The sequence below is a fragment of the Salvelinus fontinalis genome, chromosome 33 (assembly GCF_029448725.1).
Source record: "Salvelinus fontinalis isolate EN_2023a chromosome 33, ASM2944872v1, whole genome shotgun sequence".
Classification (NCBI taxonomy): domain Eukaryota; kingdom Metazoa; phylum Chordata; class Actinopteri; order Salmoniformes; family Salmonidae; genus Salvelinus; species Salvelinus fontinalis.
In genome coordinates, this window is record NC_074697.1 from 14,250,433 (window position 1) to 14,275,432 (window position 25,000).

Genomic DNA, 25,000 nt, shown 5'->3' on the forward strand with positions numbered 1-25,000 from the left:
ACCCCTCGTAAGGAGTTAGTACCCCTAGTAAGGAGTTAGTACCCCTAGTAAGGAGTTAGTACCCCTAGTAAGGAGTTAGTACCCCTAGTAAGGAGTTAGAACCCCACGTAAGGAGTTAGAACCCCACGTAAGGAGTTAGAACCCCACGTAAGGAGTTAGAACCCCACGTAAGGAGTTAGAACCCCTAGTAAGGAGTTAGTACCCCTAGTAAGGAGTTGGAACCCCTAGTAAGGAGTTGGAACCCCTAGTAAGGAGTTGGAACCCCTAGTAAGGAGTTGGAACCCCTAGTAAGGAGTTGGAACCCCTAGTAAGGAGTTGGAACCCCTAGTAAGGAGTTGGAACCCCTAGTAAGGAGTTGGAACCCCTAGTAAGGAGTTGGAACCCCTCGTAAGGAGTTGGAACCCCTCGTAAGGAGTTGGAACCCCTCGTAAGGAGTTAGTACCCCTCGTAAGGAGTTAGTACCCCTAGTAAGGAGTTAGAACCCCTAGTAAGGAGTTAGTACCCCTAGTAAGGAGTTAGAACCCCTCGTAAGGAGTTAGAACCCCTCGTAAGGAGTTAGTACCCCTCGTAAGGAGTTAGAACCCCACGTAAGGAGTTAGAACCCCACGTAAGGAGTTAGAACCCCACGTAAGGAGTTAGAACCCCACGTAAGGAGTTAGTACCCCACGTAAGGAGTTAGTACCCCTAGTAAGGAGTTGGAACCCCTAGTAAGGAGTTGGAACCCCTAGTAAGGAGTTGGAACCCCTAGTAAGGAGTTAGAACCCCTAGTAAGGAGTTAGAACCCCTAGTAAGGAGTTAGAACCCCTAGTAAGGAGTTAGTACCCCTAGTAAGGAGTTAGAACCCCTAGTAAGGAGTTAGTACCCCTAGTAAGGAGTTGGAACCCCTAGTAAGGAGTTGGAACCCCTAGTAAGGAGTTGGAACCCCTAGTAAGGAGTTAGTACCCCTAGTAAGGAGTTAGTACCCCTAGTAAGGAGTTAGAACCCCTAGTAAGGAGTTAGAACCCCCTAGTAGTACCCCCTCAGTGTGAAGAAACTAGTGTTTACCTGCGTGTTCTGTCCTGCCTCTGACACCTGTATGTGTTGCACCTGTATGGAGTGTTGGCTGTAACCATGGGGATCATGGAGCTGGGAAACATCCACAGTGGAATGCTGGGAGTGGGGAGAGCCCGCCTGAGGGACGAAGGAGAAGAAGCCACAGACACAGAGATCAGATACATAATGTTTTTATAGGTTGTACTTGCACTACCTGTAACTGTATGTGTTGAGGCTGGTTGAAGGGGTTAGGGTCTAGGGGTTAGGGTCTAGGGGTTAGGGTCTAGGGGTTAGGGTCTAGGGTCTAGGGTTTAGGGTCTAGGGGTTAGGGTCTAGGGGTTAGATTCTAGGGGTTAGAGTCTAGGGTTTAGAGTCTAGGGTTTAGAGTCTAGGGGTTAGAGTCTAGGGGTTAGAGTCTAGGGGTTAGGGTCTAGGGTTTAGAGTCTAGGGGTTAGGGTCTAGGGGTTAGAGTCTAGGGGTTAGAGTCTAGGGGTTAGAGTCTAGGGGTTAGAGTCTAGGGGTTAGAGTCTAGGGGTTAGAGTCTAGGGGTTAGAGTCTAGGGGTTAGAGTCTAGGGGTTAGAGTCTAGGGGTTAGAGTCTAGGGGTTAGAGTCTAGGGGTTAGAGTCTAGGGGTTAGAGTCTAGGGGTTAGAGTCTAGGGGTTAGAGTCTAGGGGTTAGAGTCTAGGGGTTAGAGTCTAGGGGTTAGAGTCTAGGGGTTAGGGTCTAGGGGTTAGGGTACAGGGGTTAGGGTACAGGGGTTAGGGTCTAGGGGTTAGGGTCTAGGGGTTAGGGTCTAGGGGTTAGGGTCTAGGGGTTAGGGGTTAGGGTCTAGGGGTTAGGGTACAGGGGTTAGGGTCCAGGGGTTAGGGTCTAGGGGTTAGGGTACGGGGTTAAGGGTCTAGGGGTTAGGGGTTAGAGTCTTACCTGAACTTGGACCACCTGTAACTGTATGTGTTGAGGCTGGTTGATCCCTCCTCCTGATTGGCTGACTGGTATATACTGGATCCTCTGGTAATCCCCTGCGGCAGTCCGGTAGTCTGTGGTCAGGGTCTGGGACAGCTCTGTCATCGCCTGGGTTAACAGGTCTGTCGTCTGGGGATAGAAGAGCATTAGACACTGATTGGATGATCTCAAATGACTTCACCATCCTCATCAACTTTGTATGTGTGTGTGTGTGTGTGTGTGTGTGTGTGTGTGTGTGTGTGTGTGTGTGTGTGTGTGTGTGGTGTGTGTAATTGTGTGTGAGTACGTGTGTGAGTACGTGTGTGAGTACGTGTGTGAGTACGTGTGTGTGTGTGTGTGTGTGTGTTCTCACCACGACAGCCTCAGAAGTGGTACCGTCGGTGGTGATGACAGCGGGGGCAGAGCAGATGACGGCGGCCGTGAGGGGAGCCTGGATGGTGTTGGCTAGCTGGGCGTACTCTGGGTGCTTCTTACGGATGTGCTGCACCATCTTAGTCTGGGGGGGGGGGGGGGGGGGGGGCACAGCAAGGGACAGGTCCATGAGAAGACTTTCTACATAGCCTAGAATTCAGCAAGAGGGCAGGCTTTTGATCCGACCCAGGACAAAGACATCCCTCGTCAGTCTAGTGGCTGGACATTGTATCTCTCCAGGACAAAGACACCCAGACCCTGGTAAAAATATCCACACTGATTGGTCTCCAACTGAGAAGATCCAAAATGAGCAGTTTTTTTTTGTTCCTGCCCAACACTACTACGTTATAACAGACGGTACCTTACTACTGTACTGCTTGGCACAGTGCGGGCAGCAGACGGGAGCGGTGGCAATGGTTCCCGTCAGTTGGGTGTGTGTGCTCAGCATGGGGTCGGGTTCCCCGGGTACGGCAGGGCGGAGCTTCCTGATGCTGGGGGGTAGTTCCGCCCCCGGGTGGTTCTTCAGTATGTGGGCTTTGCGCTTACTGGCCGACTTATACACCTGGGGGAGGGGTTATAGTGTATGTTAGGCATGTTGTGAAGACAGACAAGACAGACAGACAGACAGACAGACAGACAGACAGGGACAGACAGGGACAGACAGACAGGGACAGACAGAGAGACAAACAGAGACAGACAGAGAGACAGACAGACAGGGACAGACAGAGAGACAAACAGAGACAGACAGAGAGACAGACAGACAGGGACAGACAGAGAGACAAACAGAGACAGACAGAGAGACAAACAGAGACAGACAGAGAGACAGACAGACAGGGACAGACAGAGAGACAAACAGAGACAGACAGAGAGACAGACAGACAGGGACAGACAGAGAGACAAACAGAGACAGACAGAGAGACAAACAGAGACAGACAGAGAGACAGAGAGACAGAGAGACAAACAGAGACAAACAGAGACAAACAGAGACAAACAGAGACAAACAGAGACAGACAGACAGACAGAGACAAACAGAGACAGACAGACAGAGACAAACAGAGACAGACAGACAGACAGACACAGAGACAGAGACAGAGAGACAGAGAGACAGAGAGACAGACAGAGACAGACAGACAGAGACAGACAGACAGAGACAGACAGACAGAGACAGACAGACAGAGACAGACAGACAGAGACAGACAGACAGAGACAGAGACAGACAGACAGAGACAGACAGACAGACAGAGACAGACAGACAGACAGACAGACAGACAGACAGACAGACAGACAGACAGAGTGGTTCTTCATACTACAACTTTAAAACTTCCACTAGTCTCTCAGATGGTTTGGGGTTTAGTCTCTCAGATGGTTTGGGGGTTTAGTCTCTCAGATGGTTTGGGGTTTTAGTCTCTCAGATGGTTTGGGGTTTTAGTCTCTCAGATGGTTTGGGGTTTAGTCTCTCAGATGGTTTGGGGTTTTAGTCTCTCAGATGGTTTGGGGTTTAGTCTCTCAGATGGTTTGGGGTTTTAGTCTCTCAGATGGTTTGGGGTTCAGTCTCTCAGATGGTTTGGGGTTTAATCTCTCAGATGGTTTGGGGTTTAGTCTCTCAGATGGTTTGGGGTTTAATCTCTCAGATGGTTTGGGGTTTAGTCTCTCAGATGGTTTGGGGTTTAGTCTCTCAGATGGTTTGGGGTTTAGTCTCTCAGATGGTTTGGGGTTTAGTCTCTCAGATGGTTTGGGGTTTAATCTCTCAGATGGTTTGGGGTTTAATCTCTCAGATGGTTTGGGGTTTAATCTCTCAGATGGTTTGGGGTTTAATCTCTCAGATGGTTTGGGGTTTAATCTCTCAGATGGTTTGGGGTTTAGTCTCTCAGATGGTTTGGGGTTTAATCTCTCAGATGGTTTGGGGTTTAATCTCTCAGATGGTTTGGGGTTTAATCTCTCAGATGGTTTGGGGTTTAATCTCTCAGATGGTTTGGGGTTTAATCTCTCAGATGGTTTGGGGTTTAATCTCTCAGATGGTTTGGGGTTTAATCTCTCAGATGGTTTGGGGTTTAATCTCTCAGATGGTTTGGGGTTTAATCTCTCAGATGGTTTGGGGTTTAATCTCTCAGATGGTTTGGGGTTTAATCTCTCAGATGGTTTGGGGTTTAATCTCTCAGATGGTTTGGGGTTTAATCTCTCAGATGGTTTGGGGTTTTAACCTGGGAAGATGCATCTTAAACGCCCGAAAACATTGAAAAGGGTAAAGCTTTACCTGAGCAAAATCAACAATGCTTTAATTCAATTGCAACCTGTTTCATAAACTAAAAATAACTTTTTTTAAATTTCAACCTGTTTCATAAACTAAAAATAATTGAATTAAATTGCAACCTGTTTTCCTAAAGTAAAAAAGAGAAGTGTTTGAGACAGACATCTGTACCTTGTCACAGTACTGGCAGAAGTAGTCTCTGTTGGGTTTAATGATGGGCAGAGTGAGCTCAGGAACTTCCTCTATACGCATCTCAGGATGCCTCTTAGATAGATGGTTCACCTAGGATAGAGAGAGGGAGTCAGTATAAAACACACAGACTGACACACAGACGGACACACAGACGGACACACAGACGGACACACAGACGGACACACAGACGGACACACAGACGGACACACAGACGGACACACAGACGGACACACAGACGGACACACAGACGGACACACAGACGGACACACAGACGGACACACAGACGGACACACAGACTGACACACAGACTGACACACAGACTGACACACAGACTGACACACAGACGGACATACAGCGCCCTTCACAATTGTTGGCATTTTTTTTCCATTTATGAGAAAGTTAAGATGCATAAATACCATTCCCCCCATTACAATAACAGGAGAGGTTAGCATGTCTTGGGGGTATGATATAAAATGCTAACCTCCCCTGTTATTGTAATGGTGAGAGGTTAGCATGTCTTGGGGGTATGATATAAAATGCTAACCTCCCCTGTTATTGTAATGGTGAGAGGTTAGCATGTCTTGGGGTATGATATAAAATGCTAACCTCCCCTGTTATTGTAATGGTGAGAGGTTAGCATGTCTTGGGGGTATGATATAAAATGCTAACCTCCCCTGTTATTGTAATGGTGAGAGGTTAGCATGTCTTGGGGGTATGATATAAAATGCTAACCTCCCCTGTCATTGTAATGGTGAGAGGTTAGCATGTCTTGGGGGTTATGATATAAAATGCTAACCTCCTCTGTTATTGTAATGGTGAGAGGTTAGCATGTCTTGGGGGTTTGATATAAAATGCTAACCTCCCCTGTTATTGTAATGGTGAGAGGTTAGCATGTCTTGGGGGTTATGATATAAAATGCTAACCTCCCCTGTTATTGTAATGGTGAGAGGTTAGCATGTCTTGGGGGTTATGATATAAAATGCTAACCTCCTCTGTTATTGTAATGGTGAGACGTTAGCATGTCTTGGGGGTATGATATAAAATGCTTACCTCCTCTGTTATTGTAATGGTGAGAGGTTAGCATGTCTTGGGGGTATGATATAAAATGCTAACCTCCCCTGTTATTGTAATGGTGAGAGGTTAGCATGTCTTGGGGGTATGATATAAAATGCTAACCTCCCCTGTTATTGTAATGGTGAGAGGTTAGCATGTCTTGGGGTATGATATAAAATGCTAACCTCCCCTGTTATTGTAATGGTGAGAGGTTAGCATGTCTTGGGGGTATGATATAAAATGCTAACCTCCCCTGTTATTGTAATGGTGAGAGGTTAGCATGTCTTGGGGTATGATATAAAATGCTAACCTCCCCTGTTATTGTAATGGTGAGAGGTTAGCATGTCTTGGGGGTATGATATAAAATGCTAACCTCCCCTGTTATTGTAATGGTGAGAGGTTAGCATGTCTTGGGGGTATGATATAAAATGCTAACCTCCCCTGTCATTGTAATGGTGAGAGGTTAGCATGTCTTGGGGGTTATGATATAAAATGCTAACCTCCTCTGTTATTGTAATGGTGAGAGGTTAGCATGTCTTGGGGGTTTGATATAAAATGCTAACCTCCCCTGTTATTGTAATGGTGAGAGGTTAGCATGTCTTGGGGGTTATGATATAAAATGCTAACCTCCCCTGTTATTGTAATGGTGAGAGGTTAGCATGTCTTGGGGGTTATGATATAAAATGCTAACCTCCTCTGTTATTGTAATGGTGAGACGTTAGCATGTCTTGGGGGTATGATATAAAATGCTTACCTCCTCTGTTATTGTAATGGTGAGAGGTTAGCATGTCTTGGGGGTATGATATAAAATGCTAACCTCCCCTGTTATTGTAATGGTGAGAGGTTAGCATGTCTTGGGGGTATGATATAAAATGCTAAACTACCCTGTTATTGTAATGGTGAGAGGTTAGCATGTCTTGGGGGTATGATATAAAATGCTAACCTCCCCTGTCATTGTAATGGTGAGAGGTTAGCATGTCTTGGGGGTATGATATAAAATGCTAACCTCCCCTGTTATTGTAATGGTGAGAGGTTAGCATGTCTTGGGGGTATGATATAAAATGCTAACCTCCCCTGTTATTGTAATGGTGAGAGTTTAGCATGTCTTGGAGGTATGATATAAAATGCTAACCTCCCTTGTTATTGTAATGGTGAGAGGTTAGCATGTCTTGGAGGTATGATATAAAATGCTAACCTCCCCTGTCATTGTAATGGTGAGAGGTTAGCATGTCTTGGGGGTATGATATAAAATGCTAACCTCCCCTGTTATTGTCATGGTGAGAGGTTAGCATGTCTTGGGGGTATGATATAAAATGCTAACCTCCCCTGTTATTGTAATGGTGAGAGGTTAGCATGTCTTGGGGGTATGATATAAAATGCTAACCTCCCCTGTTATTGTCATGGTGAGAGGTTAGCATGTCTTGGGGGTATGATATAAAATGCTAACCTCCCCTGTTATTGTAATGGTGAGAGTTTAGCATGTCTTGGAGGTATGATATAAAATGCTAACCTCCCCTGTTATTGTAATGGTGAGAGGTTAGCATGTCTTGGAGGTATGATATAAAATGCTAACCTCCCCTGTCATTGTAATGGTGAGAGGTTAGCATGTCTTGGGGGTATGATATAAAATGCTAACCTCCCCTGTTATTGTAATGGTGAGAGGTTAGCATGTCTTGGGGGTATGATATAAAATGCTAACCTCCCCTGTTATTGTAATGGTGAGAGGTTAGCATGTCTTGGGGGTATGATATAAAATGCTAACCTCCCCTGTCATTGTAATGGTGAGAGGTTAGCATGTCTTGGGGGTTATGATATAAAATGCTAACCTCCTCTGTTATTGTAATGGTGAGAGGTTAGCATGTCTTGGGGGTTTGATATAAAATGCTAACCTCCCCTGTTATTGTAATGGTGAGAGGTTAGCATGTCTTGGGGGTTATGATATAAAATGCTAACCTCCCCTGTTATTGTAATGGTGAGAGGTTAGCATGTCTTGGGGGTTATGATATAAAATGCTAACCTCCTCTGTTATTGTAATGGTGAGACGTTAGCATGTCTTGGGGGTATGATATAAAATGCTTACCTCCTCTGTTATTGTAATGGTGAGAGGTTAGCATGTCTTGGGGGTATGATATAAAATGCTAACCTCCCCTGTTATTGTAATGGTGAGAGGTTAGCATGTCTTGGGGGTAAGATATAAAATGCTAACCTCCCCTGTTATTGTAATGGTGAGAGGTTAGCATGTCTTGGGGGTATGATATAAAATGCTAACCTCCCCTGTTATTGTAATGGTGAGAGGTTAGCATGTCTTGGGGGTATGATATAAAATGCTAACCTCCCCTGTTATTGTAATGGTGAGAGGTTAGCATGTCTTGGGGGTTATGATATAAAATGCTAACCTCCCCTGTTATTGTAATGGTGAGAGGTTAGCATGTCTTGGGGGTATGATATAAAATGCTAACCTCCCCTGTTATTGTAATGGTGAGAGGTTAGCATGTCTTGGGGTATGATATAAAATGCTAACCTCCCCTGTTATTGTAATGGTGAGAGGTTAGCATGTCTTGGGGGTATGATATAAAATGCTAACCTCCCCTGTTATTGTAATGGTGAGAGGTTAGCATGTCTTGGGGTATGATATAAAATGCTAACCTCCCCTGTTATTGTAATGGTGAGAGGTTAGCATGTCTTGGGGGTATGATATAAAATGCTAACCTCCCCTGTTATTGTAATGGTGAGAGGTTAGCATGTCTTGGGGGTATGATATAAAATGCTAACCTCCCCTGTCATTGTAATGGTGAGAGGTTAGCATGTCTTGGGGGTTATGATATAAAATGCTAACCTCCTCTGTTATTGTAATGGTGAGAGGTTAGCATGTCTTGGGGGTTTGATATAAAATGCTAACCTCCCCTGTTATTGTAATGGTGAGAGGTTAGCATGTCTTGGGGGTTATGATATAAAATGCTAACCTCCCCTGTTATTGTAATGGTGAGAGGTTAGCATGTCTTGGGGGTTATGATATAAAATGCTAACCTCCTCTGTTATTGTAATGGTGAGACGTTAGCATGTCTTGGGGGTATGATATAAAATGCTTACCTCCTCTGTTATTGTAATGGTGAGAGGTTAGCATGTCTTGGGGGTATGATATAAAATGCTAACCTCCCCTGTTATTGTAATGGTGAGAGGTTAGCATGTCTTGGGGGTATGATATAAAATGCTAAACTACCCTGTTATTGTAATGGTGAGAGGTTAGCATGTCTTGGGGGTATGATATAAAATGCTAACCTCCCCTGTCATTGTAATGGTGAGAGGTTAGCATGTCTTGGGGGTATGATATAAAATGCTAACCTCCCCTGTTATTGTAATGGTGAGAGGTTAGCATGTCTTGGGGGTATGATATAAAATGCTAACCTCCCCTGTTATTGTAATGGTGAGAGTTTAGCATGTCTTGGAGGTATGATATAAAATGCTAACCTCCCTTGTTATTGTAATGGTGAGAGGTTAGCATGTCTTGGAGGTATGATATAAAATGCTAACCTCCCCTGTCATTGTAATGGTGAGAGGTTAGCATGTCTTGGGGGTATGATATAAAATGCTAACCTCCCCTGTTATTGTCATGGTGAGAGGTTAGCATGTCTTGGGGGTATGATATAAAATGCTAACCTCCCCTGTTATTGTAATGGTGAGAGGTTAGCATGTCTTGGGGGTATGATATAAAATGCTAACCTCCCCTGTTATTGTCATGGTGAGAGGTTAGCATGTCTTGGGGGTATGATATAAAATGCTAACCTCCCCTGTTATTGTAATGGTGAGAGTTTAGCATGTCTTGGAGGTATGATATAAAATGCTAACCTCCCCTGTTATTGTAATGGTGAGAGGTTAGCATGTCTTGGAGGTATGATATAAAATGCTAACCTCCCCTGTCATTGTAATGGTGAGAGGTTAGCATGTCTTGGGGGTATGATATAAAATGCTAACCTCCCCTGTTATTGTAATGGTGAGAGGTTAGCATGTCTTGGGGGTATGATATAAAATGCTAACCTCCCCTGTTATTGTCATGGTGAGAGGTTAGCATGTCTTGGAGGTATGATATAAAATGCTAACCTCCCCTGTTATTGTAATGGTGAGAGATTAGCATGTCTTGGGGGTATGATATCAAATGCTAACATCCCCTGTTATTGTCATGGTGAGAGGTTAGCATGTCCTGGGGGTACGATATTTGTGCATCTGTAACTTTCTCATTCATCATTATTCACGATTGGTTCTGGACTATCCGTAGTCATGGTAGCATCCGCATTAATGTAGAAGTGTTTACAAACTTATTCTATTCTGATTTACAATAAAAGTGACTCCAAAATGACACAATACATTATTTACCATAAATTTCTATTGGACACCAAATAATCTGAAACAAACAAAACAAACAGCAAATCCAACTAGTCTGTAGAGTCACATGCTGGATGTTGTCATTGTGTGCTATGAATATAAGACCAAATACAAAACATTTTTGAATGGGCGGTAGGTAGCCTAGTGGTTAGAGCGTTTGGGCCAGTAACCGAAAGGTTGCTAGATCGAATCCCTGAGCTGACAAGGTAAAAATCTGTCGTTCTGCCCCCTGAACAAGGCAGTTATCCCACTGTTCCCCGATAGGCCGTAATTGTAAATAGGAATTTGTTCTTAACTGACGTGAGGTAAAAAAAAATATGGTGGTGGCAGCATCATGCTGTGGGGATGTTTTTCAGCGGAAGGGAGACTAGTCAAGATCGAGGGAAAGATGAAAGGAGCAAAAAGAAGGCCAGTTTTATTGCTTCTTTAAATCAGAACAACAGTTTTCAGCTGTGCTAACATAATTGCAAAAGGGTTTTCTAATGATCAATTAGCCTTTTAAAATTATGAACTTGATTAGGGAAGTTAGGAACCAATATACACAGGCAGTTAGGAAAGCAAAGGCTAGCTTTGTCAAGCAGAAATTTGCATCCTGTAGCACAAACTCAAAAACATTTTGGGACACTGTAAAGTCCATGGAGAATAAGAGCACCTCCTCCCAGCTGTCCAACTGCACTGAGGCTAGGAAACACTGTCACCACCGATAAATCCACTATAATTGAGAATTTCAATAAGCATTTATCTACGGCTGGCCATGCTTTCCTCCTGGCTACCCCAACCCCGGGCAACTGCCCTGCACCCCCCCACTTCTCCTTCCCCCAAATCCAGATAGCTGATGTTCTGAAAGAGCTGCACAATCTGGACCCTCTCTTTTTCTAAAACTATCTGCCGAAATTGTTGCAACCCCTATTACCAGTCTGTTCAACCTCTCTTTCGTATCGTCTGAGATCCCCAAAGATTGGAAAGCTACCGTGGTCACCCCTCTCTTCAAAGGGGGAGACACTCTAAACCCAAACTGCTACAGACCTATATCTATCCTGCCCTGCCTTTCTAAGGTCTTCGAAAGCCAAGTTAACAAACAGATTACCGACCATTTCGAATCCCACCGTACCTTCTCTGCTATGTAATCTGGTTTCAGAGCTGATCATGGGTGCACCTTAGCCACGCTCAAGGTACTAAACGATGTCATAACCGCCATCGATAAAAGACATTACTGTGCAGCCGTCTTCATCGACCTGGCCAAGGCTTTCGACTCTGTCAATCACCATATTCTTATCGGCAGACTCAATAGCCTTGGTTTCTCAAATGACTGCCTTGCCTGGTTCACCAACTACTTCTCAGACAGAGTTCAGTGTGTCAAATCGGAGGGCCTGTTGTCCGGACCTCTGGCAGTCTCTATGGGGGTGCCACAGGGTTCAATTCTCGGGCCGACTCTCTTCTCTGTATACATCAATGACGTCGCTCTTGCTGCGGTTGATTCCCTGATCCACCTCTATACAGACGACACCATTCTGTATACTTCCGGCCCTTCCTTGGACACTGTGCTATCTAACCTCCAAACGAGCTTCAATGCCATACAACTCTCCAACTGCTCTTAAATGCAAGTAAAACTAAATGCATGCTCTTCAACCGATCGCTGCCCACCCGTCCAACATCACTACTCTAGACGGTTCTGACTTAGAATATGTGGACAACTACAAATACCTAGGTGTCTGGTTAGACTGTAAACTCTCCTTCCAGACTCACATCAAACATCTCCAATCAAAAATTAAGTCTAGAATCGGTTTCCTATTTCGCAAACAAAGCATCCTTCACTCATGCTGCCAAACATACCCTCGTAAAACTGACCATCCAACCGATACTCGACTTCGGCGATGTCATTTACAAAATAGCCTCCAACACTCTACTCAGCAAATTGGATGCAGTCTATCACAGTGCCATCCGTTTTGTCACCAAAGCCCCATATACTACCCACCACTGCGATCTGTACACTCTTGTTGGCTGGCCCTCGCTTCATATTCGTCGCCAAACCCACTGGCTCCAGGTCATCTACAAGTCTCTGCTAGGTAAAGCCCCGCCTTATCTCAGCTCACTGGTCACCATAGCAGCACGCGCTCCAGCAGGTATATCTAACTGGTCACCGCCAAAGCCAATTCTTCCTTTGGCCGCCTTTCCTTCCAGTTCTCTGCTGCCGATGACTGGAACGAATTGCAAAAATCTCTGAAGCTGGAGACTCATATCTCCCTCACCAGCTTTAAGCACCAGCTGTCAGAGCAGCTCACTGCACCTGTACATAGCCCATCTGTAAATAGCCCATCCAACTACCTCATCCCCATACTGTATTTATTTATTTATCTAGTTCCTTTGCACCCCAGTATCTCTACTTGCACATTCATCATCTGCACATCTACCATTCTAGTGTTTAATTGCTATATTGTAATTACTTCGCCACCATGGCCTATTTATTGCCTTAACTCCCTTATCTTAACTAATTTGCACACAATGTATAAAGACTTTATATATATATATACACACACACACACACACATACATACATATATATATATATATATATATATGATGTATAAAGATGTATAAAGACTTTATACAATGTATAAAGACTTTATATATATACACACACACACACACACACACACACACACACACATACACTATATATACAAACGTATGTGGACACCCCTTCATATTAGTGGATTAGGCTAGTTCAGCCACAAGTGTTGCTGACCGGTGTATAAAATCGAGCACACAGCCATGCAATCTCCATAGACAAACATTGGCAGTAAAAATGACCAGTACTGAAAAAAGCTCAGTGACTTTCAACGCGGCACCGTCCATAGGATACCACCTTTCCAACAAGTCAGTTTGTTGCCCAAGCTCGAGCTGCCCCCGGTGAACTGTAAGTGATGTTATTGTGAAATTGGGAAAGTCTGGGAGCAACAACGGCTCAGCCGTGAAGTGGTAGACCACGCAAGCTCCCAGAACGGTGTGTGTATGTAATCTAGGAAGCCAGTATCACTACTCACCAGCATACCTCGACGTCTGAAACCCATCATACACATACGACATTTAAACATGAAGCTCTCCAAGTCCGTGGTGGGAACCTTCTGCTTCAGGGCCTTGGAGCGATGGATACGGTCTGCCTTCTTCGCCTCACGCTCCGGGTTGTGCATCCGTTGCATGTGCTCTCTCAGTTTATCCTTACGCTGAAGGGGAGGGAGGAGAGGGGGAGAGAGGAGAGGAGATGAGAGGAGATGGGGAGAGGTGAGGTGAGGAGATGGGGAGAGAGGAGAGGAGATGAGAGGAGATGGGGAGAGAGGAGAGGAGATGAGAGGAGATGGGGAGAGAGGAGAGGTGAGGGAGAGAGGAGATGGGGAGAGGGATGAGAGGAGATGGGGAGAGGGATGAGAGGAGATGGGGAGAGGGATGAGAGGAGATGGGGAGAGGGATGAGAGGAGATGGGGAGAGAGGAGAGGAGATGAGAGGAGATGGGGAGAGAGGAGAGGTGAGGTGAGGAGATGGGGAGAGAGGAGAGGAGATGAGAGGAGATGGGGAGAGAGGAGAGGAGATGAGAGGAGATGGGGAGAGAGGAGAGGTGAGGGAGAGAGGGATGAGAGGAGATGGAGAGGGGGATGATAGGAGATGGAGAGAGGGATGAGAGGAGATGGAGAGAGAGGAGAGGAGAGGTGAGGGAGAGAGGGATGAGAGGAGATGGGGAGAGGAGAGGTGAGGGAGAGGGATGAGAGGAGATGGGGAGAGAGGAGAGGTGAGGGAGAGAGGGATGAGCGGAGATGGGGAGAGGGATGAGAGGAGATGGAGAGAGGGATGAGAGGAGATGGAGAGAGGGATGAGAGTAGATGAGAGAGGGATGAGAGGAGATGGGGAGAGGGATGAGAGTAGATGGAGAGAGGGATGAGAGGAGATGGGGAGAGGGATGAGAGGAGATGGGGAGGGATGAGAGGAGATGGAGAGAGGGATGAGAGGAGATGAGATGAGATGAGGAGATAGGGAGAGAGGAGAGGTGAGGGAGAGAGGGATGAGAGGAGATGGAGAGAGGGATGAGAGGAGATGGGGAGAGGGATGAGAGTAGATGGGGAGAGGGATGAGAGGAGATGGGGAGAGGGATGAGAGGAGATGGGGAGAGGGATGAGAGGAGATGGAGAGAGGGATGAGAGTAGATGGAGAGAGGGATGAGAGGAGATGGGGAGAGAGAGAGAGCGGGAGAGAGAGAGAGGGTGAGAGACTGACAAGACTGAAAAACACACAAGCAAGCAGCAAGCACTGTTCACTCAGCCGAGTCACTGTACTGGTCAGGTCAGGTGGTCTGACATACTATACTGTAGGGTCCAGAGTTTTACCTGGTCAGGTCAGGTGGTCTGACATACTATACTGTAGGGTCCAGAGTTTTACCTGGTCAGGTCAGGTGGTCTGACATAGTATACTGTAGGGTCCAGAGTTTTACCTGGTCAGGTCAGGTGGTCTGACATACTATACTGTAGGGTCCAGAGTTTTACCTGGTCAGGTCAGGTGGTCTGACATACTATACTGTAGGGTCCAGAGTTTTACCTGGTCAGGTCAGGTGGTCGGACATACTATACTGTAGGGTCCAGAGTTTTACCTGGTCAGGTCAGGTGGTCTGACATACTATACTGTAGGGTCCAGAGTTTTACCTGGTCAGGTCAGGTGGTCTGACATACTATACTGTAGGGTCCAGAGTTTTACCTGGTCAGGTCAGGTGGTCTGACATACTATACTGTAGGGTCCAGAGTTTTACCTGGTCAGGTCAGGTGGTCTGACATACTATACTGTAGGGTCCAGAGTTTTACCTGGTCAGGTCAGGTGGTCTGACATACTATACTGTAGGGTCCAGAGTTTTACCTGGTCAGGTCGGGTGGTCTGACATACTATACTGTAGGGTCCAGAGTTTTACCTGGTCAGGTCAGGTGGTCTGACATACTATACTGTAGGGTCCAGAGTTTTACCTGGTCAGGTCAGGTGGTCTGACATACTATACTGTAGGGTCCAGAGTTTTACCTGGTCAGGTCGGGTGGTCTGACATACTATACTGTAGGGTCCAGAGTTTTACCTGGTCAGGTCAGGTGGTCTGACATACTATACTGTAGGGTCCAGAGTTTTACCTGGTCAGGTCGGGTGGTCTGACATACTATACTGTAGGGTCCAGAGTTTTACCTGGTCAGGACAGCTCTTGGTTCTACAGTTATTGGCATTTTTCTTTCCACTGTCTGTCTCACACACAAAACCACACACACACACACACACACACACACACACACACACACACACACACACACACACACACACACACACACACACACACACACACACACACACTAAACCACACACACACACACTAAACCACACACACACACACACACACACACACACACACACACACTAAACCACACACACACACACTAAACCACACACACACACACTAAACCACACATCTCACCTTAAACTGCTTTCCACAGGTGGAGCAGAGGAAGTCTTTGCGGTCGCTGTGCCGCAGCATGTGGAGCCGTAGCTTGTCAGGTCTGCAGAACGCCTTGTCACAGTCCGAACACTGAAAGATCTTCTCAGAGTGGAAGCTACGAACATGCTTCTTCACCTGGTGGAGAGACCAGGAGAGAGTTAGGGAGACCAGGAGAGAGTTAGGGAGACCAGGAGAGAGTTAGGGAGACCAGGAAAGAGTTAGGGAGACCAGGAGACCAGGAGAGAGTTAGGGAGACCAGGGGAGAGTTAGGGAGACCAGGAGAGAGTTAGGGAGACCAGGAGAGAGTTAGGGAGACCAGGAGAGAGTTAGGGAGACCAGGAGAGAGTTAGGGAGACCAGGAGAGAGTTAGGGAGACCAGGGGAGAGTTAGGGAGACCAGGGGAGAGTTAGGGAGACCAGGGGAGAGTTAGGGAGACCAGGGGAGAGTTAGGGAGACCAGGGGAGAGTTAGGGAGACCAGGAGACCAGGAGAGAGTTAGGGAGACCAGGAGAGAGTTAGGGAGACCAGGAGAGAGTTAGGGAGACCAGGAGAGAGTTAGGGAGACCAGGAGAGAGTTAGGGAGACCAGGAGAGAGTTAGGGAGACCAGGGGAGAGTTAGGGAGACCAGGGGAGAGTTAGGGAGACCAGGGGAGAGTTAGGGAGACCAGGGGAGAGTTAGGGAGACCAGGGGAGAGTTAGGGAGACCAGGGGAGAGTTAGGGAGACCAGGGGAGAGTTAGGGATACCAGGAGACCAGGAGAGAGTTAGGGAGACCAGGGGAGAGTTAGGGAGACCAGGGGAGACCAGGAGAGAGTTAGGGAGACCAGGGGAGACCAGGAGAGAGTTAGGGAGACCAGGAGAGAGTTAGGGAGACCAGGAGAGAGTTAGGGAGACCAGGAGAGAGTTAGGGAGACCAGGAGAGAGTTAGAGAGACCAGGAGAGAGTTAGAGAGACCAGGAGAGAGTTAGGGAGACCAGGAGAGAGTTAGGGAGACCAGGAGAGAGTTAGGGAGACCAGGGGAGAGTTAGGGAGACCAGGGGAGACCAGGAGAGAGTTAGGGAGACCAGGAGAGAGTTAGGGAGACCAGGAGAGAGTTAGGGAGACCAGGAGAGTTAGGGAGACCAGGAGAGAGTTGGGGAGACCAGGAGAGAGTTAGGGAGACCAGGGGAGACCAGGAGAGAGTTAGGGAGACCAGGGGAGACCAGGAGAGAGTTAGGGAGACCAGGGGAGACCAGGAGAGAGTTAGGGAGACCAGGGGAGAGTTAGGGAGACCAGCAGAGAGTTAGGGAGACCAGGAGACCAGGAGAGAGTTAGGGAGACCAGGAGAGAGTTAGGGAGACCAGCAGAGAGTTAGGGAGACCAGGAGAGTTAGGGAGACCAGGAGAGAGTTAGGGAGACCAGGAGACCAGCAGAGAGTTAGGGAGACCAGGAGAGTTAGGGAGACCAGGAGAGTTAGGGAGACCAGGAGAGTTAGGGAGACCAGGAGAGAGTTAAGGAGACCAGGTGAGAGTTAGGGAGACCAGGAGAGAGTTAGGGAGACCAGGAGAGAGTTAGGGAGACCAGGAGAGAGTTAGGGAGACCAGGAGAGAGTTAGGGAGACCAGGGGAGAGTTAGGGAGACCAGGAGAGAGTTAGGGAGACCAGGGGAGAGTTAGGGAGACCAGGAGAGAGTTAGGGAGACCAGGAGAGAGTTAGGGAGACCAGGAGAGAGTTAGGAAGACAAGGGGAGAGTTAGGAAGACAAGGGGAGAGTTAGGGAGACCAGGAGAGAGTTAGGGAGACCAGGAGAGAGTTAGGGAGACCAGGAGAGAGTTAGGGAGACCAGGAAAGAGTTAAGGAAGACCAGGAGAGAGGGAGACCAGGAGACCAGGGGAGAGTTAGGGAGACCAGGAGACCAGGAGAGAGTTAGGGAGACCAGGAGAGAGTTAGGGAGACCAGGAGAGAGTTAGGGAGACCAGGGGAGAGTTAGGGAGACCAGGAGAGAGTTAGGGAGACCAGGAGAGAGTTAGGGAGACCAGGAGAGAGTTAGGGAGACCAGGAGATAGTTAGGGAGACCAGGAGATAGTTAGGGAGACCAGGAGACCAGGAGAGAGTTAGGGAGACCAGGAGAGAGTTAGGGAGACCAGGAGATAGTTAGGGAGACCAAGAGACCAGGAGAGAGTTAGGGAGACCAGGAGAGAGTTAGGGAGACCAGGAGAGAGTTAGGGAGACCAGAAGAGAGTTAGGGAGACCATGAGAGAGTTAGGGATACCAGGAGAGACCAGGAGAGAGTTAGGGAGACCAGGAGAGACCAGGAGAGAGTTAGGGAGACCATGAGACCAGGAGAGAGTTAGGGAGACCATGAGACCAGGAGAGAGTTAGGGAGACCAGGAGAGACCAAGAGAGAGTTAGGGAGACCAGGAGAGACCAAGAGAGAGTTAGGGAGACCAGGTCGAGAGTTAGGGAGACCAGGTCGAGAGTTAGGGAGACCAGGTCGAGAGTTAGGGAGACCAGGTCGAGAGTTAGGGAGACCAGGTCGAGAGTTAGGGAGACCAGGTCGAGAGTTAGGGAGACCAGGTCGAGAGTTAGGGAGACCAGGTCGAGAGTTAGGGAGACCAGGTCGAGAGTTAGGGAGACCAGGTCGAGAGTTAGGGAGACCAGGTCGAGAGTTAGGGAGACCAGGTCGAGAGTTAGGGAGACCAGGTCGAGAGTTAGGGAGACCAGGTCGAGAGTTAGGGAGACCAGGTCGAGAGTTAGGGAGACCAGGTCGAGAGTTAGGGAGACCAGGTCGAGAGTTAGGGAGACCAGGTCGAGAGTTAGGGAGACCAGGTCGAGAGTTAGGGAGACCAGGTCGAGAGTTAGGGAGACCAGGTCGAGAGTTAGGGAGACCAGGAGAGAGTTAGGGAGACCAGGAGAGAGTTAGGGAGACCAGGAGAGAGTTAGGGAGACCAGGAGAGAGTTAGGGAGACCAGGAGAGAGTTAGGGAGACCAGGAGAGAGTTAGGGAGACCAGGAGAGAGTTGGGGAGACCAGGAGAGAGTTGGGGAGACCAGGAGAGAGTTGGGGAGACCAGGAGAGAGTTAGGGAGACCATGAGACCAGGAGAGAGTTAGGGAGACCAGGAGAGACCAGGAGAGAGTTAGGGAGACCAGGAGAGACCAAGAGAGAGTTAGGGAGACCAGGAGAGAGTTGGGGAGACCAGGAGAGAGTTGGGGAGACCAGGAGAGAGTTGGGGAGACCAGGAGAGAGTTGGGGAGACCATGAGACCAGGAGAGAGTTAGGGAGACCAGGAGAGACCAAGAGAGAGTTAATGAGACCAGGAGAGAGTTAGGGAGACCAGGAGAGAGTTAGGGAGACCAGGAGAGAGTTAGGGAGACCAGGAGAGAGTTAGGGAGACCAGGAGAGAGTTAGGGAGACCAGGAGAGAGTTAGGGAGACCAGGAGAGAGTTAGGGAGACCAGGAGAGAGTTAGGGAGACCAGGAGAGAGTTAGGGAGACCAGGAGAGAGTTAGGGAGACCAGGAGAGAGTTAGGGAGACCAGGAGAGAGTTAGGGAGACCAGGAGAGAGTTAGGGAGACCAGGAGAGAGTTAGGGAGACCAGGAGAGAATTAGGGAGACCAGGAGAGAGTTAGGGAGACCAGGAGAGAGTTAGGGAGACCAGGAGAGAGTTAGGGAGACCAGGAGAGAGTTAGGGAGACCAGGAGAGAGTTAGGGAGACCAGGAGAGAGTTAGGGAGACCAGGAGAGAGTTAGGGAGACCAGGAGAGAGTTAGGGAGACCAGGAGAGAGTTAGGGAGACCAGGAGAGAGTTAGGGAGACCAGGAGAGAGTTAGGGAGACCAGGAGAGAGTTAGGGAGACCAGGAGAGAGTTAGGGAGACCAGGAGACCAGGAGAGATTTAGGGAGACCAGGAGAGATTTAGGGAGACCAGGAGAGAGTTAGGGAGACCAGGAGAGAGTTAGGGAGACCAGGAGAGAGTTAGGGAGACCAGGAGAGAGTTAGGGAGACCAGGAGACCAGGAGAGATTTAGGGAGACCAGGAGAGATTTAGGGAGACCAGGAGAGAGTTAGGGAGACCAGGAGAGAGTTAGGGAGACCAGGAGAGAGTTAGGGAGACCAGGAGAGAGTTAGGGAGACCAGGAGAGAGTTAGGGAGACCAGGAGAGAGTTAGGGAGACCAGGAGAGATTTAGGGAGACCAGGAGAGAGTTAGGGAGACCAGGAGAGAGTTAGGGAGACCAGGAGAGAGTTAGGGAGACCAGGAGAGAGTTAGGGAGACCAGGAGAGAGTTAGGGAGACCAGGAGAGAGTTAGGGAGACCAGGAGAGAGTTAGGGAGACCAGGAGAGAGTTAGGGAGACCAGGAGAGAGTTAGGGAGACCAGGAGAGAGTTAGGGAGACCAGGAGAGAGTTAGGGAGACCAGGAGACCAGGAGAGATTTAGGGAGACCAGGAGAGATTTAGGGAGACCAGGAGAGAGTTAGGGAGACCAGGAGAGAGTTAGGGAGACCAGGAGAGAGTTAGGGAGACCAGGAGAGAGTTAGGGAGACCAGGAGAGAGTTAGGGAGACCAGGAGAGAGTTAGGGAGACCAGGAGAGATTTAGGGAGACCAGGAGAGAGTTAGGGAGACCAGGAGAGAGTTAGGGAGACCAGGAGAGAGTTAGGGAGACCAGGAGAGAGTTAGGGAGACCAGGAGAGAGTTAGGGAGACCAGGAGAGAGTTAGGGATACCAGGAGACCAGGAGAGATTTAGGGAGACCAGGAGAGATTTAGGGAGACCAGGAGAGAGTTAGGGAGACCAGGAGAGAGTTAGGGAGACCAGGAGAGAGTTAGGGATACCAGGAGAGAGTTAGGGAGACCAGGAGAGAGTTAGGGAGAGAGTTAGGGAGACCAGGAGAGAGTTAGGGAGACCAGGAGAGAGTTAGGGAGACCAGGAGAGAGTTAGGGAGACCAGGAGAGAGTTAGGGATACCAGGAGAGAGTTAGGGATACCAGGAGAGAGTTAGGGAGACCAGGAGAGAGTTAGGGAGACCAGGAGAGAGTTAGGGAGAGAGTTAGGGAGACCAGGAGAGAGTTAGGGAGACCAGGAGACCAGGAGAGAGTTAGGGAGACCAGGAGAGAGTTAGGGAGACCAGGAGAGAGTTAGGGAGACCAGGAGAGAGTTAGGGAGACCAGGAGAGAGTTAGGGAGACCAGGAGAGAGTTAGGGAGACCAGGAGAGAGTTAGGGAGACCAGGAGAGAGTTAGGGAGACCAGGAGAGACCAAGAGAGAGTTAGGGAGACCAAGAGAGAGTTAGGGAGACCAGGAGAGAGTTAGGGAGACCAGGAGAGAGTTAGGGAGACCAGGAGAGAGTTAGGGAGACCAGGAGAGAGTTAGGGAGACCAGGAGAGAGTTAGGGAGACCAGGAGAGAGTTAGGGAGACCAGGAGAGAGTTAGGGAGACCAGGAGAGAGTTAGGGAGACCAGGAGACCAGGAGAGATTTAGGGAGACCAGGAGAGAGTTAGGGAGACCAGGAGAGAGTTAGGGAGACCAGGAGAGAGTTAGGGAGACCAGGAGAGAGTTAGGGAGACCAGGAGAGAGTTAGGGAGACCAGGAGAGAGTTAGGGATACCAGGAGACCAGGAGAGAGTTAGGGAGACCAGGAGAGAGTTAGGGAGACCAGGAGAGAGTTAGGGAGACCAGGAGAGAGTTAGGGAGACCAGGAGAGAGTTAGGGAGACCAGGAGAGAGTTAGAGCAGTCACAGCATCCATGTCCTACTGTCTACTGATTGATTCATTGAGCAGTATATCCATGTCCTACTGATTGAGTCATTGAGCAGTAGATCCATGTCCTACTGATTGAGTCATTGAGCAGTAGATCCATCTCCTACTGATTGAGTCATTGAGCAGTAGATCCATGTCCTACTGTCTACTGATTGAGTCATTGAGCAGTAGATCCATCTCCTACTGATTGATTCATTGAGCAGTAGATCCATGTCCTACTGATTGAGTCATTGAGCAGTAGAACCATGTCCTACTGTCTACTGATTGATTCATTGAGCAGTAGATCCATGTCCTACTGATTGATTCATTGAGCAGTAGATCCATGTCCTACTGATTGATTCATTGAGCAGTAGATCCATGTCCTACTGTCTACTGATTGAGTTATTGATTGGAACAGAGTGGTAATAACTTTAACAGGTAAGATGACTGAAAACACATTGTCATCTACAAGGGGATGAGAGGAGTTTGTTTGGCATGTACAAAACACTGACACAGACTGACCAGGTGAATCCAGGTGAATCCAGGTGAAAGATATGATTCCTTATTGATGTCACTTGTTAAATCCACTTCAATCAGTGTAGATGAAGGAGAGGAGACAGGTTAAAGAAGGATTAGATGAAGGAGAGGAGACAGGGGTTAAAGAAGGATTAGATGAAGGAGAGGAGACAGGGGTTAAAGAAGGATTAGATGAAGGAGAGGAGACAGGGGTTAAAGAAGGATTAGATGAAGGAGAGGAGACAGGGGTTAAAGAAGGATTAGATGAAGGAGAGGAGACAGGGGTTAAAGAAGGATTAGATGAAGGAGAGGAGACAGGTTAAAGAAGGATTAGATGAAGGAGAGGAGACAGGTTAAAGAAGGATTAGATGAAGGAGAGGAGACAGGTTAAAGAAGGATTAGATGAAGGAGAGGAGACAGGTTAAAGAAGGATTAGATGAAGGAGAGGAGACAGGTTAAAGAAGGATTAGATGAAGGAGAGGAGACAGGTTAAAGAAGGATTAGATGAAGGAGAGGAGACAGGTTAAAGAAGGATTAGATGAAGGAGAGGTGACAGGTTAAAGAAGGATTAGATGAAGGAGAGGTGACAGGTTAAAGAAGGATTAGATGAAGGAGAGGTGACAGGTTAAAGAAGGATTAGATGAAGGAGAGGTGACAGGTTAAAGAAGGATTAGATGAAGGAGAGGAGACAGGGGTTAAAGAAGGATTAGATGAAGGAGAGGAGACAGGGGTTAAAGAAGGATTAGATGAAGGAGAGGAGACAGGTTAAAGAAGGATTAGTTGAAGGAGAGGAGACAGGTTGATGAAGGGGAGGAGACAGGTTAAATAAGGATTAGATGAAGGAGAGGTGACAGGTTAAAGAAGGATTAGATGAAGGAGAGGTGACAGGTTAAAGAAGGATTAGATGAAGGAGAGGTGACAGGTTAAAGAAGGATTAGATGAAGGAGAGGTGACAGGTTAAAGAAGGATTAGATGAAGGAGAGGTGACAGGTTAAAGAAGGATTAGATGAAGGAGAGGAGACCAGATAAAGAAGGATTAGATGAAGGAGAGGAGACAGGTTAAAGAAGGATTAGATGAAGGAGAGGAGACAGGTTAAAGAAGGATTAGATGAAGGAGAGGAGACAGGTTAAAGAAGGATTAGATGAAGGAGAGGTGACAGGTTAAAGAAGGATTAGATGAAGGAGAGGAGACAAGTTAAAGAAGGATTAGATGAAGGAGAGGTGACAGGTTAAATAAGGATTAGATGAAGGAGAGGTGACAGGTTAAATAAGGATTAGATGAAGGAGAGGAGACAGGTTAAAGAAGGATTAGATGAAGGGGAGGAGACGGGTTAAAGAAGGATTAGATGAAGGAGAGGAGACAGGTTAAAGAAGGATTAGATGAAGGAGAGGAGACAGGTTGATGAAGGGGAGGAGACAGGTTGATGAAGGATTAGATGAAGGAGAGGAGACGGGGGTTAAAGAAGGATTAGATGAAGGAGAGGAGACAGGTTAAAGAAGGATTAGATGAAGGAGAGGAGACAGGTTAAAGAAGGATTAGATGAAGGAGAGGAGACAGGTTAAAGAAGGATTAGATGAAGGAGAGGAGACAGGTTAAAGAAGGGTTAGATGAAGGGGAGGAGACAGGGGTTAAAGAAGGATTAGATGAAGGAGAGGAGACAGGTTGATGAAGGGGAGGTGACAGGTTGATGAAGGATTAGATGAAGGAGAGGAGACGGGTTAAAGAAGGATTAGATGAAGGAGAGGAGACAGGTTGATGAAGGAGAGGAGACGGGGGTTAAAGAAGGATTAGATGAAGGAGAGGAGACAGGTTAAAGAAGGATTAGATGAAGGAGAGGAGACAGGTTAAAGAAGGATTAGATGAAGGAGAGGAGACAGGTTAAAGAAGGATTAGATGAAGGAGAGGAGACAGGTTAAAGAAGGATTAGATGAAGGAGAGGAGACAGGTTAAAGAAGGATTAGATGAAGGAGAGGAGACAGGTTAAAGAAGGATTAGATGAAGGAGAGGAGACAGGTTAAAGAAGGATTAGATGAAGGAGAGGAGACAGGTTAAAGAAGGATTAGATGAAGGAGAGGTGACAGGTTAAAGAAGGATTAGATGAAGGAGAGGTGACAGGTTAAAGAAGGATTAGATGAAGGAGAGTAGGTGCCTTTGAACAGGGTAATGGTAGTAGATGCCTTTGAACGGGGTAATGGTAGTAGATGCCTTTGAACAGGGGTAATGGTAGTAGGTGCCTTTGAACAGGGTAATGGTAGTAGGTGCCTCTGAGCAGGGTAATGGTAGTAGGTGCCTCTGAGCAGGGTAATGGTAGTAGGTGCCTTTGAACAGGGGTATGGTAGTAGGTGCCTTTGAACAGGGGTATGGTAGTAGGTGCCTTTGAACAGGGGTATGGTAGTAGGTGCCTTTGAACGGGGTAATGGTAGTAGGTGCCTTTGAACGGGGTAATGGTTGTAGGTGCCTTTGAACGGGGTAATGGTAGTAGGTGCCTTTGAACAGGGGTATGGTAGTAGGTGCCTTTGAACAGGGGTATGGTAGTAGGTGCCTTTGAACAGGGTAATGGTAGTAGGTGCCTTTGAACGGGGTAATGGTAGTAGGAGCCTTTGAACGGGGGTATGGTAGTAGGTGCCTTTGAACAGGGTAATGGTAGTAGGTGCCTTTGAACGGGGTAATGGTAGTAGGTGCCTTTGAACAGGGGTAATGGTAGTAGGTGCCTTTGAACAGGGTAATGGTAGTAGGTGCCTTTGAACAGGGTATGGTAGTAGGTGCCTTTGAACAGGGTAATGGTAGTAGGTGCCTTTGAACAGGGGTATGGTAGTAGGTGCCTTTGAACAGGGTAATGGTAGTAGGTGCCTTTGAACAGGGGTATGGTAGTAGGTGCCTTTGAACAGGGTAATGGTAGTAGGTGCCTTTGAACAGGGAAATGGTAGTAGGAGCCTTTGAACAGGGTAATGGTAGTAGGAGCCTTTGAACAGGGTAATGGTAGTAGGA

The 25,000-nt window shown here is 47.6% G+C and overlaps 1 protein-coding gene across 2 annotated transcripts in view; it reads right to left on the reverse strand.

Annotated features, from left to right (window-relative positions):
* Window positions 1–25,000, reverse strand: part of prdm10 (PR domain containing 10) — a gene marked incomplete at its 3' end in the record, with an annotated part of 88,478 nt that overhangs the window by 3,808 nt on the left and 59,670 nt on the right. For both annotated transcript variants that reach the window (XM_055895139.1, XM_055895140.1), the window contains 7 exon segments: window positions 1,045–1,170; window positions 1,958–2,125; window positions 2,349–2,492; window positions 2,769–2,969; window positions 4,827–4,937; window positions 13,325–13,504; window positions 15,772–15,927. In XM_055895139.1, the coding sequence (XP_055751114.1) occupies window positions 1,045–1,170; window positions 1,958–2,125; window positions 2,349–2,492; window positions 2,769–2,969; window positions 4,827–4,937; window positions 13,325–13,504; window positions 15,772–15,927 (1,086 nt within the window).